The sequence below is a fragment of the Bufo bufo genome, chromosome 8 (genome assembly GCF_905171765.1).
Source record: "Bufo bufo chromosome 8, aBufBuf1.1, whole genome shotgun sequence".
Taxonomy (NCBI): Eukaryota; Metazoa; Chordata; class Amphibia; order Anura; family Bufonidae; genus Bufo; species Bufo bufo.
The window spans coordinates 24,766,701-24,784,951 of NC_053396.1; the positions used below are offsets into that span (position 1 = coordinate 24,766,701).

Consider the following 18,251-nt stretch of genomic DNA (forward strand, 5'->3'; position numbering starts at 1 on the left):
GGGCAGGAGGGGACTGAAGGAATTCCAACCTTAACCCCTTGCCGACGGTATCTAAAACCCACGGACTTAGGTCAATTTTCTTCCACTCTGTTAAGAAGTCCTTCAGTCTGCCCCCAACCGGAATCCTGGCGTCATTGTTGTTCTGGCTTTCTTTTATCTGCGGAGGACTGGTTAAAGAAAAAATTTCTATTTTTCCTCTGACCTCTGAATCGGTACTCCCTGGTTCTCCTATCCTGTTCCTGGCTACCCCTAAAGGGACGAAAGGACCGACTAAACTTATTTCTGTAAGAAAACGATCCCTGAAACCCAGGAAACCTTTTCTTCCTGTCTGCCGCTTTATCCAGCAGGTCGTCCAGACTTGGACCGAAGAGGTATTCCCCTTCACATGGAACACCACAGAGCTTAGACTTAGAAGCAATGTCCCAAGACCAGCCCTTTAGCCAAAGAGTTCTCCGTGCAGAGTTGGACAAAGCCGCTGATCTGGCTGCCAACCTAACAGAGTCAGCCGAGGCATCCGCCAGAAAGTCCGCTGCCTTCCTAATCGTAGGGAGGGAGGCTAATATCTCTTCACGGGGGCACCTATTTTTTAATTGGGACTCAAGCTCTTCCAACCATATAATAAGAGACCGGGCCGTGCAAGTGGAGGCTATACTAGGCCTAAAAGAGGAAGTTGACGCCTCCCAGGCCCCTTTCAGAAAGGCATCCGCCTTTTTATCCAGCGGGTCTTTCAAGATTCCCCTGTCATCAAATGGTAGGGCCGTTTTCCTGGAGACTTTGGATATGACCACATCTATCCTAGGTGCCTTATCCCAGGACGCAGAATCTTCCTCCTTAAAAGGATATTTACGCTTAAGACTTTTGGAAATAAATACCCTCCTATTGGGTTTTTTCCACTCTCCCTTTATCAATGCTGATACGTTCTTATGTATTGGAAAGGTACCATGCTGCCTGGACTCCAACCCCCCAAACATAATATCCTGAATTGAGCGGGGTTCCCGAGTTTCCTCTATGCCCATAGTCGAGCGGATAGCTTTAAGGAGTTTCTCGGTGTCTTCTACCGGAAAACAGGGTCTCCCCCCTATTTCTTCTTCCCCAGAGGAGGCCTGCGATGAGATATCAGAGGGACCAAACACTGAAGAAGGGATCTCACCCTCGTCTGACAAAGGGGGTTCTCTGGAATACGCTCTCTGTTTAGGTTTTTGCTGTTTCTGGGTTGCCTGGGATGCATTAATCTCAGAGCGTACCAATGTTTACAGACATTTGTAAAATGAGGGAGACTCTTCAGCCACCGTCCTATCTATACAGGGCTGGCACATCTTCTTATCCCTGAGAAATATGAATTACACAGGTTGCAGGTCATAATGTAACCACCTAAAGCGACACTCCGTCTAAGCTATAACTAACAGTTATGTTAGACATTTCCATCTTACCACTCAGATGGTAACCCCATACTGCATAACGCACACTCCTTATTTTTCTTCTTTGCCCCCACTTTCTTGGCCTTAGCTGGGGCAGGAAGAACCGTGGGATCCTCCATTGCCAGATCAGAAGAGACGCCGGCCAACAATCTCGCGCTCCTCTCATAGGCGCTTGTAGATGACGTCACTGCCGGCGTCAGAGGCCGGTCATGTGACTTTAGGAGCACTCCACGGCCTGCTCACAGCCGGAGCTGCTCCTCTTCCTCCCCCTGGTGGTCAGCGTCCTCTTCCGGCATAACACATGCCGCCATCTCCCCGCACACTGACCGCCCCCTCCGGAGCTCAGTTGTGCCTCCGCCTGCCAGCGCCCGCCGTTACTTACCAGGGATAAAAAGTAAAAAAAAAAAAAAAAAGTTTAACACCCCCCCCCCCCCCCCCAATATAGAAAACAATATATCGCAATATATATTGCATATCGCACATGCTTATAATTATATCGCAATATAGATTTTAGGCCATATCGCCCACCCCTATTCTCAAGTAGATTTGATTTGACTCTTTTCAAGGCCCGGGCTGCAATGATTATGAAGCTGATTCTCGGCAACCACTTACCTTTAGCTCATGAGTGACACATCTCTGACATCAGCATTTCTGTCACTACTTTATGCTGTCCTCAGTGAGATCAGCATAAAGTTGATGACAGGTTCCCTTTAAGAGCATATAGCATTAAATGTAATGTATGATAATACATATGGTCAGAGAGGTATGTGGCATCCAATCCCCTATGAAACCAGCAATTCATAAGCCAGAGAATACATCTGTATAAAGTGCAAATGCATAAAGAAGCACCCAACGATGTCAGAGCATCCACCTATGTCATAAAGGTCCGTGCACAATATCCATCCCAGTGTCCCTCACTTACCCTCATCCAACGCGTTTCGCCGATTGCCAAAATACCGTAAAAGTGACTGAACTGAAGACATCCTGATGCATGCTGAACGGATTACTCTCCATTCAGAATGCATTAGGACAAAACTGAAACGTTTTTTTCCCGGTATTGAGCCCCTAGGACGGAACTCAATACCGGAAAACTTTAACGCTAGTGTGAAAGTACCCTTAGCTACTGGCACAGAGTCCTATCCCATACCTCTGATACAGATTCCTTTTGACCCCCCCGTTTTTTAAAGAAATTATAAAAAAAAAAAAAAAAAAAAAAAAAAAGGAATGCTATTCAGGTGATTTTTTTTCTCCAATTTTTACACGGGGAATTTTAAATGACAGGGGATTTTTTGTACATGAAAATGAAGGTGTACGCCCCAATATGTATCAAAAACTCTAGATAAATACCTTAAGGGGTCTAGTTTTTTTAATTGTTTTGGCAGCTCAACGCCATTACAAGTGGGCAATGGAGCCAGAAAATTTTTCAATTTGTGTTCTGAAAGCCACTGGGTGCTCGTTAAGACATAAGATTAAGGCCACAATGGGGTGATACTTTGGGGGTGTACTCCTTCATTTTCATTTGCTCTGTACCAAAAAAGTCACTTTTTGTGTATATATATATAAAAAAAAAAATATATATATATATTTTTTTTTTTCACCTGCTTAGCAATTTTTTAAAATATCTGGGGGAGGGGTTACTTCTGGGGGTCTTCTATTATTCTGGCATAAGCCTCTGCAAACTTGGCTTGATGCATAAAAAAAAATATGTACTTCAAAAGTCTCTGTAAAAAAAACATTTTTAAGTAAAAATTTTTTTTCAAATGCAACTAAAATAAATGAAAGGTGTAAATATATATCTGATACAAACATTGAACAGTATTTCTGTATATATGCAAAATATTGCAGTTGAAAATAGGAAAAATATGACCATTTTTACAAATATTCATTGATTTTTGCAATTTTTAATAAACATACACAAATCATATAGGTTACATTTCACCATCTAAATAAAGTACAATATGTGACAAAAAAACAATGTCAGAATTACTTAAATGTGCAAAACCTGCATAGAGTTAAGCCTCATTCACACGTCCATGCTTAAATCCGTGAAAAGGCGGTCAGTGATGTCTCCTTGAAGATGTCCGCGATGGATCAGTGTTGGGTCAGTGGGTCCGTTTTTTTGCTGTCCGTGTGTCATCCGTGTTTCACTGACACTGAACAGCTGAAAAATTATTTTCAAAGCAACTCTTCCTACTGATCCGTGAAACACGGATGGCATCTATGGTTTTAACTGACCAATAGACTATAATGGGCGTGATGGATCCGTGAACACGGACAAAATAGAGCGTGCATCTGTGCTAAAAAACACAGACCGCGATAAAACACTGATGTGTGAATACACACATTAAAATGAAAGGGGACGTGTGCTGTCCGTGGAGAACACATACAGCACACGTCCGTAGAACACTGACTGAATGAGGCTTTATTCTCTGCTAAAGTGACACATGCCAGATTTCCAAAATCTCGGTCCTTAACCCCTTGGATACTGAAGGTTTTTTCGTTTTCATTTTTCTTTCCCATCTTCCTTGAGCCATAACTTTTTTTATTATTCCGTTCACATAGCCGTATAAGAGCTTATTTTTTGCGGGACAAGTTGTAATTTCTAATGCCACCATTTAATATGGCATACAATGTAGGGGGAAGCGGGAAAAAATTCCAAAAGGGTTTTGTCCCTACAGCGGTAAAACTGACCTGTGACTTTCATTCTCTGGGTCAGTACGATTACATCGTTACCACATGTATATATATATTTTTTTTATGTCTAAATAGTGTAAAAATATTTTTTGCAGGACAATCTGTAGTTTTTATTGATACCAATTTGGAGTGTGTGTGACTTTCTGATCACATTTTATAAAAAAAATTTGGGAAAGAGAAGCGATGAAAAAACGGTGAATCGGCCATTTTGACCCTTTTTTTCCGTTACACCATTCGCCGTATTGGAAAAATATTTTTACATTTTAATAGTACGGGTGTTTTTGGACACAGTGATGCTCATAATGTTTATATTTTTTGTTATTTAAGGATTTATTTTTTTATTCTACGGAAAGGGGGGGGCGATTAAAATTTTATATTTTTGTTACTTTTTTATGGTTTTGTAGCTCATGCTTGGCTCCCTTTTTTAAATTCTGTACCATTATACTTCAAACAGATCCATATTGGTACTAGAATTGATCATTTCTTATGTTGGCCTGCTGGCCAAAATAATATTTGCAGCTCCAATACCCAGGGTCTCTTCAGAGAGACCCAGCGTATTGAAACCAATAACCGGCATCCTCATTAGCCGCAGGGGATGCCGGTAAGAAGCCCGATCACGGCATCTAAAGGCTTCAATGACCGCGATCGGCATTATTACTGGTCCTGGTTATTAGCCGCGGATCTCTCCTATTTGAAACAGCAGAGACCCGCTGGCCATCTCACTTTATCTGGTAATAATTCCGGAACACTTTTACTGTTCCAAGCGAATCTAAGATTATTTTCTCATGACACTTCATACTTCATGTTAGTGGTGAATTTGAGTTGATATGTTTTCCCTTTATGTACAAAAAAAATATCCCAAATTTACAGAAAATTTTGAAAAATAGTGATTCCTCGCACAATAGTTATTAATTAACATTCCTCATATGTCTACTTTATGTTGACATCATTTTGTAAATTTAATTTGATGAAATGCAGTACTTTTTTCCCCCATCTAAAAAAAAAAAAACGCATCTCAAACGGAAATGGCTCAAAAGGATGCCAACTGATGCAACAGGATCCTTTTTTTTTTTACAGGATCCCATTTGTTTGTTTTTTCTCTTCTTCTGACAGATCTGAAGAACGAAAAGCTAAACAGTGATGTGAACCCGACCTTATCTCTAGGACTCCGTAATTGTTAAAACGAAAGAAACAATGGGGAAAAATTCTTATTTTTAAGTGTTTATGCTACAATTGTGCCGTAAAAAAGGTACCCATTATGGTGTACGTCATGTGTACCATAATTTGCAATTTTTTAGGCCTCTCATCACTTTTCTGAAGTGGCCGAAGATTCACATCGCCCGCCAGATTTACTATAACTTGGCGGAAGTTATACCAGAAGTCTGCACCAGCCCCTAGCTGGCGTAGACTTCAATTTGTGGCACACGGCAGGGCAGAGATGCGCCTAATTTATTAAGAGGTATTTGCCTCTTAAACAGGGAGATAAAGACTGGCGTATGGGAACAGCAGTCTTGACGAATCTCCCCCAATGTTTTTGACAATTTTTGTCAAAAAGTCGCATTTACGAAAAGGAAAACCAACTTGTGACAGGTAAGTATTAAAACAGGACGTATTTATTTTTATCTAACATAAATGAGCTAAAAAATAGGGTTGTCAGTAAATTGTCATTCAACAAAAACAAAACAATAAAAAAAAAAGTCCCGAGTAGGAGACAAGTCGCAATTTACCACTTCCGGCGACTGAACTGCCTGCCGGAATCCAACAACGCAAGTGTGAAAGTACCCTAATGAAAAGCCACCTTTCTAATTTCGCTCAGAGTCTACGGAGTAACAATGCAATGAAAGTATGAAATAACTGCACTTCTTCTCTGCAGATAAAAGTAGAACAATTACCTGTTTGATACTTTTCTTTAGCTCTTGCTCTTTCATTTGCGTCAAAGTACCAGACAGTTATTGCGTACCTGCATGAAAGAAAAACAATACAGAAACTTTTTAAGAGGGTGTACTTTTCTGCATAAAGGGTCTCCCTGAGTATTTTAGTCATAACCTTTGGTGAAAATCACTGTTACGTGCAAGTTGCATGATGGCCGCCGTTTTAAGTGTAACGGTCATTCTTTTTTTTTTTGGTAAAGTATAGGGGCAGTAATATTGACCATTTTTGTAATATACTTTAATTACTGAAATTGTACCTTTCTATTAGAAAAACAGCTCTAAAGTGGCCCGTTTTGAGCCTTAGCAACGCTCCTCTGTCTTCTGTTTACATAACACAGTCAGTATTGAGCAAGTCTCCACTGTTATGTAAACAGAAGACAGAGGAGCGTTGCCAAGGCTCAAAACGGGCCAATTTAGAGCTATTTTTCTAATAGAAATGTACAATTTTAGTAATTAAAGTATATTACAAAAATGGTCAATATCACTGCCCCTATACATTAGAAAAATAAAAAACAGAATGACCGTTACACTTTAAGTGTGAATTGCAGGTTACATAATATTTTATAACCATAATCACCATGAAAAAATGATGTGCAAGGAAAGAAAACAAGTTTACATTTCTGCAGTTCAAACAACAACTGTTGAGGTAGACAATACAGTGCCATCTTAAGAGCATTATAGGCCCCCGGGCAATACAGTGCACTGGGGCCCTGTCTACACAATCACGCACTAGAATAAAAATGCAAATTATCAATAAGGCGATATTTATTGGTACTTTCAACAAAATCAGTGTTTAAACATTAAACACAACGTTTGAACAATATAACATGAGCTTGAAAAGCAAGAAATTGAAAAACAAGACATTACTGATTAAAATTGGACAGTACAAAAACACTAATCATTTATTAAATTTGCGACACTTTTTTGTACAGAATTCCTTTATATGTCACAATGTAGAGTACCCAGGCAGTACACACGCCACTCCAACATTAATACCCACCAGCACCAGCAGTACCCACACCAGCATTACCCACCAGCACCAGAGTGTGTGTACATTTATATATATATCTATATTTATTTCGTTATTTTAGTTGTATGATTAAAGTGGATGTAAACCCCCAAGTATGCAGTATAGCACCCTATAGTATACAGCACCACACAGTATGCAGTATAGCACCCTATAGTATACAGCACCACACAGTATGCAGTATAGCACCCTATAGTATACAGCACCACACAGTATGCAGTATAGCACCCTATAGTATACAGCACCACACAGTATGCAGTATAGCACCCTATAGTATACAGCACCACACAGTATGCAGTATAGCACCCTATAGTATACAGCACCACACAGTATGCAGTATAGCACCCTATAGTATACAGCACCACACAGTATGCAGTATAGCACCCTATAGTATACAGCACCACACAGTATGCAGTATAGCACCCTATAGTATACAGCACCACACAGTATGCAGTATAGCACCCTATAGTATACAGCACCACACAGTATGCAGTATAGCACCCTATAGTATACAGCACCACACAGTATGCAGTATAGCACCCTATAGTATACAGCACCACACAGTATGCAGTATAGCACCCTATAGTATACAGCACCACACAGTATGCAGTTTAGCACCCCACACTATACAGTACCCCACAGTATATAGTAGAGCAGTATAGACCCCCACACTATACAGCACCTCACTGTATACAGCACCCCAAACTATACACGATACAGCCCCCCACACTATACAGTACAGCACTCTACACTATACCGCACCCACAGTATACAGCCCCCCACACTATACAGTACAGCAGTATAGCACTCCCCCCACTATACAGCCCCCCCCCACACTATACAGGCCCCCCACACTATACAGGCCCCCCACACTATACAGCCCACCCCCCCCCCCCCACACACAGTATACAGCCCACCACACAATATACAGCCCATTACACAATATATAGCCCACCACACAATATACAGCCCACCACACAGTATACAGGCCCCCACACAGTATACAGCCCCCCACACAGTACACAGCACCCCACTATACAGTAGTTTACAGTATATTAAAATAACAACCCCATGTCACCTTTTTCTGATGTAATCTTTACACAGAAAAGCTCCACAGTTAACTTCTGCAACACTCCTGATAGGACCTGTGATGACTTCATAGCCATGTGACCAGTAATTGCTAGGTTACTGGTCACATGGTAATGATGTCATTAAGGTCCTAGATCAAAACTCATTAAGGTCCTAGAATTAAGATCATTAACACAGTACGATCATGATGCCTGTGTAGCCGACAGCCTGACACCCGGGGCAGTAGCTAGCAGGGCTCAAGAGGCAGCTGCCTTGGGCCCCCCCAGGAGCAACTGGGCCCAGGGCAGCTGCCCCTTTTGCCCCTTGGTAAAGACGGCCCTGGCGGCAACGCTGCTAAATGACGGTTGGGAAGTTGGCTGGTGGGTTCACTGGGCAGGCGGGCCCCCAGGCAAGTGGGGCCCCCGGGCAACTGCCCAGCGTGCCCATTCGAAAAGACGGCCCTGAGACAATATACTACATACTTTTGGCAAATATGCTTGTTAAGGACAGATGCTGCACGCTCGCTGCTTCACATTCCAATTAAAAATGTAAAAAGTGTTAAAGGGGTTCTGCAATTCTTGCATCAGCATCTGATCGTCGAGGTCTGACACCCGGGACCCCTGCCAATCAGCTGTTTGATAAGGCAGCGGAGCTCCAGGAGCGGCACGGCCTTCTGTCAGTTTACCGCAGGCCCAGTGACGTCACAACTAGTATGAATGGCCTGGGCGGGGCTAAGCTCTGTTCACTTGAATGGAGCTTAGCCCCGCCCAGGCCAGTGATACTAGTCGTGACGTCACTGGGCCTGCGGTAAAGACCCAGAAGGGCGCAGCGCCGCTGCCTTCTCAAACAGCTGATCGGTGGGGTTCCCTGCCAGAGGATAGATCATCAGCTTAAAAGAACTGCAGAACCCCATTAAGTTAAAAAGTTTACCTAGCCATAATACTGCCATAGCTAGAGCTGACCGAAATGGGAAATAGATGCGTGCAGCTCTCACTTCAACCTTTGGGGAGGAGTGGGACTGGTGGATATGCCATATATGTCGCTGATGAGAATACCTTTTTAAGTACTTTAGTTTCTCCTGACAAGTTTTATGCTTAAAGGGGTTGTCTGACTTCAGCAAATGACACTTATTATGTAGACATAGTTAAAGGGGTTGTCCCATGAAAAATATTCTACAGTTTTCAAACCAGCACCTGGATCTGAATACTTTAGCAATTGCCTGTAACTGAAAAGATTAAGCATAGCCACACAGTTAATCAATAAAATGTATCTGTATAGCGCCACCTGCTGTTTCTTATTTCTTTGACCTGCTCACTGAGATGGCCGCACATGCTCAGTTTCATCCTTCAACTGCCTACATATCACTGGTATATTCCAAAACAGACCTGCAAGTGGCAGCACTGCATTGGAATATACTGAATACTGTTTTCTGCAATGGATAAAATACAATACAGAATACAAATGGCAATCTTATGACTGCTTGCTATAGTCACCTAGTGTGACTTAAAAAAAAAAAAAAAAAAAGCCAAAACGTTCTTAACTCTTTGCCTCCGCAGACAGTTTTGGCCTTCATGACCAAGCCCCAATTTTCAAATCTGACATGTCACTTGGAATGCTTTTCGGATAATTTTTTCTCATAACGCATCGTACATCAAGTTAGTGGTAAATTTGGGTCGATATGTTATTTATAAAAAAAAAAAAAAATCTTCTATCTTCATTCAGCAGGACCTGCGCTGACGTCACCACACTTACCACGTGGTGAGTGCGATTACGTCAAAGGTCCTTTTGCAGGTCCTGAAAAAAGAAGACTATGCCGGCTGCGCGATCAAGTAGATAAGGTCAGTTCATTTTTTTTATGTTTTAACCCCTCAAGGCACATTTTACTAAGCATTCTGTATTAAGAATGCTATTATTTTCCCTTATAACCATGTTATAAGGGAAAATAATACAGTGAATAGACTTTAATGGGGTCCAGGGTTACTCATCCCTATCATCTCCTAGCAACCATGCGTGAAAATCGCACCGCATCCGCACTTGCTTGCAATTTTCTATGGGTCCTGCGTAGAATATAGAACATGCGTGAAAATCACCGCTCATCTGCACAGCCCCATTTAAGTGAATGGGTGCAATGCATTCGCCTCACGCATTGCACCCGCGCAGAATCCTCGCCCGTGTGAAAGGGGCCTTACAGGCGTATGAATGGACCCTTACACTGCGATGGATTGTTGTAGGACCCTGCAACAATGATACCACGCAGAGAGACTGCTTTGCCTGGTCTTAGAGGGGACCGCAGCTGTCTAACGATAGCAAGGTCACAGCGATCTGGACCTCCACGGGGCGCCAGAAGATCGCAATGTTACCCGTATAAAGTTGTTTGGCGGTAGGCAAAAGGTTTAATGGAGACAATAGAAAGTACAATTTGTCCTGAAAAAAAGCAAGCCCTCATACGTTCACGAGAAGAGAAAAAGAATAAATAAATTATGGCTTTGGGGGGGCAGAGAGTAACGAAAAAACTGGTTACAGAGAGTAACGAAAAATACAGCCATTAATTTTTTAAACAGGAAAATGACCATTACCAGATAAAACCTGTATAAAAATAAGTTACCTTGTAGCAAATGCAGGTTGAACTTCATGAGGATTGCGTCGATCTGACCAAAAAAACAGCAATCTGTCAAAATTGGGTTCAATGTCTGCAAACTGAGATTTGCCTTCAGGAAAAATTCTAAGTACACCTCCATTTGCCTGTAAAAAAATAACAATATGTCATTATAGAGATTCAATCAAGACTGTAAGCCCTGGCCGTTCTGATCTTAGGTTTTGTTCACATCTACATTGTGGCCTCTCTCGTACAACAAATAAATAGGGAAAAAAAAAATTGAGATTCGCTCCGCCTATTTAGAATAAGGCCACTTTCACACTTGCGGTAGCCTGTTCCGGCCCCATTCACTATAATAGGGGCAGGCCGGCGGTCCGACCGCAGCATAGCAAACATGCCGAGAGGCGGCCGGAATAAAACTACAGCATGAAAGTAGCCTAAGGCCTCTCTCAGACGGGCGTCTCGGATTTGCTCCGGGTGCATTGTGGGAAACCCGCACAATTTCAGTCAGTTATGACTGCGATTGCGATGTTCAGTTTTTATCATGCGGGTGCAATGCAATTTGCACGCGCGTGATAAAAAACGGAATGTGATACCCAGACCCGAACTTCTTCTCTGAAGTTCGGGTTTGGGTTCGGTGTTGTGTAGATGTTATTATTTTCCCTTATAACCATGTTATATCAAAGGTCCTTTTGCAGGTCCTCAACGAAGAAGAAAGAAGACGGTGCCGGCTGCGCGATCAAGTGGATGAGGTGAGTTAATTTTTTTTATTTTTTAACCCCTCAAGTAACATTTTAGTAAGCATTCTGTATTAAGAATGCTATTATTTTCCCTTATAACTATGTTACAAGGGAAAATAATACAGTAAATCGACTTTCATCAATTTACTAACATCATCTCCTAGCAACCATGCGTGAAAATCGCATTGCATCCGCACTTGCTTGCGATTTTCACGCAGCCCCATTCATTTCTATATGGCCTGCGTTTTGCGTGAAAAACGCAGAATATAAAACATGCTGCGATTTTCACACAACGCACAAGTGATGCACGAAAATCACCGCTCATCTGAACAGCCCCATTGAAGTGAATGGGTCCGGATTCAGCTCTACCAAAACCCTAACTTTTTTATTTTTCTGTTCAGATAGCTATATGACAGCTTGTTTTTTTGTGGGACGATGCCCTTTCTAACGGCATATTTGACAGTTACATACAATGTGGTGGGAAGTGAGGGGAAAAAATTATAAATGGGGTGAAATTTAAAAAAAAACAACACAATTCCAGAACAGTTTTTTGGGGTTTTGTTTTTACGGCGTTCCCTATATCATGAGACTGACCAGTTACTTTCATTCTCCAGGTCAGTATAAATCCGACAACAAGTGTCTCCATATTAGACCGCAGCATGCTGAGGTTTGGTCTCCGGTATGAGAACGGAATGAAACGCATTTTGGAGCGCTCCGTTCTGTTCAGTTACGTTTTGTCCCCTTTGACAATGAATAGGGACAAAAAAGAAGCGTTTTTTTTCCGGTATTGAGACCCTATGACGGATCTCAATACCGGAAACTATTAACGGTAGTGTGAAAGTAGCCTTAATTATGGGGGAAAAAAAGCTTTTTTTTTTTTACTTGAAACTTTTATTTATTTATTTTTATGCAAAACTTTATTTTAACTTTTTTTTTTCACAACTTGTGGGGGTCTGATCCCCTGTACAATGCATTACAATACATCTGTATTGTAATGCATTGGCTGTAAGTGTATTACCCCAACGTAACACTGCTATAATGATAATCAATGAGCAACTGGACACCGGAGGCTAATCTGGGGCTAGGTATCGGGAAGTCTGACCCTGTCAGATCCCTAAAAACTGGCTCAGTCCAGAGTCACACCGTAATGGTGGGTGCCCTCTGTCCTCGTACCTAGGCCTAATATGCCCCTAGAAGCCCTAACAAAATTATAAAGCAGAAAATTAGCCCTCACACAGCTCCGTGCCCATTACTATAAAGAAAAAAAAATAAGTTATGGGGGTCAGAATATGGTGATGCAAAGAAAAATCTTTTCCCCAAATTTTTTTTTTTCAGTAGTAAAAAAACAAGTATAACTACATGAATGTGGTATCATTGTAATTGTAGTGACCCATAGAAAGAAGGGCACTGGTCAGTTTTACCGCATAAGGAACAGCATGAAAACAAAACCCCCAAAACTGTGGCAGAATTACGTACTTTTCCGATTCCATCCCATTTGGAATTTTTTTTTCTGCTTCTCACTATGTTGTAAATGGCGCCATTAGAAAAGTACAACGTGTACCGCATAAAACAAGCCCTCATAAGACTATATGAACGGAAATATAAAAAAAGTTATTACTTCCTATTTTTTTTTGTATTAAGAAAACATAATTGGAAATAGCCGAAATTTTTAATTATCATGTTATTTATGATGCAAGTGAACACTATTTCCCAAAATACCAATAAAAACTATAGCTTGTCCCCCCCCCCACCGAAAAGAAAAAAAGCAAGCTCTAACACAGCTCTCTTAAAGGAAAAATGAAAACTTTCTTCTTCTTTTTTTTTTTACAAAAAGTCTTACATTTTTTAAAAGTAGTAAATCAAAAACTATATGTAAATTTGCCATCGTGATAACCCGCAGAATAAAGCCATCTTGTCATTTTTTTTTTACTGCATAGTGGACACGGTAAAACCGACACAATGGTGGAATTTATTTTTTTCATAATTGAATGGAACATTAAAAGGGGTATTCCGGTAGGTAAAAGTTCTCAGATCGGTGGGGAACGTACAGCTGGGACGCCCACCAATCATGAGAACGGGGGCCCGTTCCACCTGCAGGTCCCTTGCTACTCCGCTAAAATAACCGGAGCGTCCGGTGGCGCATGTGCATGGCTGCTGCCTTCATTTCTATGGGAGTTCCGGAGAAAGTCGAGCGCTGTACTCAGATATCTCTGGAACTCCCATAAAAATAAATGGAGCGTCCGCGCACAGCTGGCTGCTCCGGTCATTTCAGGGGAGAAGCAGGGGGCCTTCAAGGGGGTATAGGGTCCTGTTCTCATGATCGGTGGGGGTCCCAGCGGTAGGACCTCTGCTGCCCCCTGTATTTACCTACTGGAATACCCCTATAAATGCTGCTATTAAAAAGGAAATCTTGTCCTGCAAAAACAAGCCCTCATATGGCTATGCCAATGAAAAATAAAAATGTTAAGGCCCTTGGAAGATAAAGAAGAAAACATGTCATCTCCAAAAAAATTGTGTCCTGAAGGGGTTCAAATACCTTAGCATCCCAGTCCTTATTCAAATAATATATGCAAGTGACACATCTTCCATCTGCATTTGGGTTGTCAACATGTCGCACATAGCCTGTTCCTTTTCCAGGATAACAAGCGACCATTGCCTGTTTAACAAAAAAAAAAAAAAAAAGTTTTAAACTTGTTGAATATAACATAAAACAAGCATAATAAAAAAGACAATTGAACTCAAAAGTTATAAAAACACATTAATAAGAAATAACAAAAATCAATTTTTAGGTTATCTTTTTGTTATATTACCTAAGAATTATGGTCACAAATCTTAAAGGGGTTTTCCAGCTTCAATTCACATTTTAGCTGGGGCCAAGACAACACTGTACCTTAAAGGGGATGTCTCACTTCAGCAAATGGCATTTACTATGTAGAGAAAGTTAATACAAGGCACCTACTAATGTATTGAGATCGTCCATCCTGATTCCTTTGCTGGCTGGATTCATTTTTCCATCACAGTATACACTGCTCGTTTCCATGGTTACGACCACCCTAAAATCCATCAGTAGTGGCCATGCTTGTACTATACGGAAAAGCGCTGGCCTCTCTGGTGACCGGGACTGTGGGAGCGCGCAAAGGCTGGTGCTTTATCCTATAGTGTAATAGGCTCTCTGCTGCTGGCAGACAATGAGACAGTATAGGGACGAGTGATGCATTAGCGATTGCTCGTCTCTATAGCGAGCAGGCGACTGACAGGAGGGAACGCTTTACTCCCGACAATCGTCTGCTCTATCTGCCGATGTAAAAGGGCCCTTAGTCCAGCCTGTTTTCTGATCACAGCATCTCCACGGGGGTTGTGGTTGTAACCACTACATGAGCCCTTGTCTCTGAACTCCTGACAGCTCATCAAGACTCATTATAGCTAAACTCTTATCAAACTGAAAAAGCATATGGCTTTAATTAGCATTTATAAGCTTTTAGGAGTTCAGAGATGAGGGCTGCACAATGAACCAACAGCAGCTCCCTGATGGATTCAATGTAAGGTCATTTGTATGCAGAAAATCAGCATTTTGAAAATGCCCAAAAATCCTAATTTTTGTTGCGGATTTTGGTGTAAATTATCTTCATCTTGACAACCCCATTGAAGGCTACAGGGAAAGCTGTGGAATTGCACAAACAATTTACATGCTGAGGATTTTAAAATAAAATAAATAAATTTTAAAGTGTACATAAGATCTGTGAAATCTCATTCCCTTTGCTTGTACAGCTTTAGGGCTCATGCACACGTCCGTTGCTTGGCGCCATGGCCGCGTTGCGGCCCGCAAACAGTGGGTCCGCAATATACGGTGTGGTAATGTGAACAGTGCTGGAAGGTGTGTTGTCCCACTTCAGGTACCTCAGATGGATGAGACAGATAAAATCCAGAGAGCGGCAGTAGTCTCAGCAAAGCATAGTTTGCTGAGACATTTTTGTACACATTTTCTGGGCTGGATTTTACTTGGACTGGTGGCTAGGCTTGGTAGAGGGAGTTGCCAGTCCACACCCTTACAGTACGGGTTTTCCTTGCTACCTGAGGTAATCGCAGGTGAGGCCTGCTGTAATCAGGCTGGCATAAAGCGCCTCAGAGTAGGTCAGTCTGGGGAGAGATACGCTGTGAGATACAGAGACCCAGAGCAGAGGCTCTGTGTGTTGTCTCAGCTTGCCAGGCTGAGAGACCAGGGCATTGTGACAGTCCGAAGTTTGGGGAGCGCCGTGACGCCGGGATTCAAGGGTCACAAGGCCGGAGTCAGAAGGACTGTTGGGCAACACTTCCCCATACAAGTACGGCACTGATTACAGCCGGAGAGGCTGGGGAACTACGGGCTGAGAAAAAAGCTGCATATGGGTTCCGTGTGTGAACAGGGTTCTGTAGCTGAGTCAGGGCCACGTTAACAGGTGTAGTTAGAGCCCAGCCGGGCAGGTATTTGTTTTGTTTTGATGTATGGGGGAACCTCACCACCCCAGTGATTATTAACTGGACTGTTCCGTGTATGAAAAATGTCCCAATAAATGCAATGTTTGGCCCTGAAAGCTGCGGTGGACGACGATTCTTGTGAGAATGACCCCCCAAGTACAGCGATCCCTTACAACGGGCACCAGCCGTGTGCACCCCACATCACTGATGCGGACCCATTCACTTGAATGGGACAGCAATCTGGAAGGTCCGGTGCAGAACGGAGGCACAGAACCCCACGGAAGCACTACAGAATGCTTCCATGGGGTTTCTCTCCGTTCCTCCGAACTGCAAAAAAATAGAACATGTTTTATTTTTTTGCGGTGCGGACGGATCACGGACCCATTCAAGTTGAATGGGTCTGTATCCATCTGCGGAATCCCGTGCGGATAGTGCCCGTGCATTCGGGCACGCAAATTGCGTCCCCTAATGCACGGAACGGCCGAGCAACGGCCGTGTGCATGAGCCCTTATGCCGCGTTTTCCTGCACAAAAATCTGCACGTAAAAAATACGTAATCTGCAATCCCCGATATGCCCCCATTGTCTGATAGAAGCGGCTCCCAGAGGACACACAGAGAACGGAGCAGGGAAGTTGGTAGTCGGAGGACCCTGGGTTTCACCGGGTCTGGCCACCACCAAGCGCTCTCCTCACAGTACTGAATGGGATTGCACTGTGCATGCGCGGCCACCGCTCCCATTCATTTGTATGCCAGAGCCCCATAGAAATGAATGGAGGGCGGCTGCGCATGCGCATGGTAGCCTCCCCAACTTTTGGGCCTCTGTTCTCAGTGTAGGTGGGACCCGCACCTATCAGACAATGGGGGCATATCATAGTGATATGCTGCCATAAGTCCTATACCGTTTTCCCACCAACTCCTAGGACAGGGGGAGCATTCTGGGGGTTCAATCTTCTTCATAGATCCCGAACCTGTGGGTGTACCCAGAGGTACTCTCACACAGAGTGTAATTCCATACCTTACCCTCTTTCTGGGCAGGTATTAGCAGAATTTTACCCTCCCTTTAAAATTTAAGGGACTCAGCAACAATTTTTTTTTAGGGAGGTGTACCTGGTGCCAAAGTGGTCGATGATTGGCCTAATTTTAAATAGAACTTCAAATCTCGGGTTATCTTGGGGCGGGCATTGTGCATTATCATTGTGATACAAAAATCTTTGAACTGATTTGCATCAATTGCTAACCATGGCCATACTATAAATTGGAATGCAAAAATAAAGACAGATTGCGGCGCTCACCTGGCTGGTAATAGTAGAGGGAAGCACGGAAGGCGCTGGGACAACTACCAAAAATAGAGACGAGGATACAGCTTCCAAAAATCGTGACTTTATTCAAAAAGTCCATGTCTACGCGTTTCGGATCACATAGTATCGATCCTTACTTATGACAAAGAATGGACACATTAACCTGAATTTAAATAATTAAAACCTACGGTATCAGGTGGCCACAATCAACCTGAACCACACCTCCATACATGTTTTTAAGATCAGAAAGGCATTGATATAAAATAAAGCAATGACAAAAATATATCCTAAAAACAGAAAAAATAAGTAAGAATCGATAGTGTAATACGAGATCATGCTTGCGATTCAAACCCTTTGGAAAACAAGAACCCATACGAAAAATCCAAAAGGATTTCCTGTTTAGAGGTTTTCTCCTATGGTCTCCACCCCGACTGGGGGGGATTAACCCTTTCCAAACCCTGAAAACCCAAAGTGTCTCCTCCATGGACAGCCGCATAATGTAAACTCACCGCGGAAACATGCGGAATGTCAGAGAGATGTTTACGGATTCTGACCTTCAAGCTATTCGTGGTACATCCAACATACTGGAGATGACACAAGGAGCAGGTTCTACAATACACCACAAAACTGGTGTTGCGGTTGATATATTGTTTTAATTCATAAGACTGTTGGTTCGCAATAGAAAAATGCGACATCCCATCTGTAAAAACCTGCAACATGTGCAGGTCCGACGTCCACTTTTATAACTGCCGTTGTGTCCCAACCATGTGGGCTGACCACGACTACCATCCGAAAACATACTGGGACTGATTTTTTTGTGCAAGAGTAGGTGCACGGCGGGCAGTGCATCTCACCCCCGAGCGAGCAATGACCGTCCACTGCTCATCATAACTAAGAACAGACAAGTGTTTCCCTACTATTTGGCGTATGCGTGAGTATTCCAAACTGTAATTAGTAACGAAAATCGGAACTGACTCCTCTCTTCTCCCGCATATACCTTCATTTTGTAATAAATTAGTTTTAG

At 42.6% G+C, this 18,251-nt stretch overlaps 1 protein-coding gene across 1 annotated transcript in view; it reads right to left on the reverse strand.

Annotated features, from left to right (window-relative positions):
* The window catches only part of EGLN1 (egl-9 family hypoxia inducible factor 1), a 50,210-nt gene that overhangs the window by 14,018 nt on the left and 17,941 nt on the right, over nucleotides 1-18,251 (reverse strand). Inside the window, exons 2-4 of the mRNA XM_040405160.1 lie at nucleotides 14,011-14,130; nucleotides 10,744-10,880; nucleotides 6,005-6,072 (exon numbers count right to left, since the gene is read on the reverse strand). Of these exons, the coding sequence (XP_040261094.1) occupies nucleotides 6,005-6,072; nucleotides 10,744-10,880; nucleotides 14,011-14,130 (325 nt within the window). The remainder of the gene's footprint in view (nucleotides 1-6,004; nucleotides 6,073-10,743; nucleotides 10,881-14,010; nucleotides 14,131-18,251) is intronic.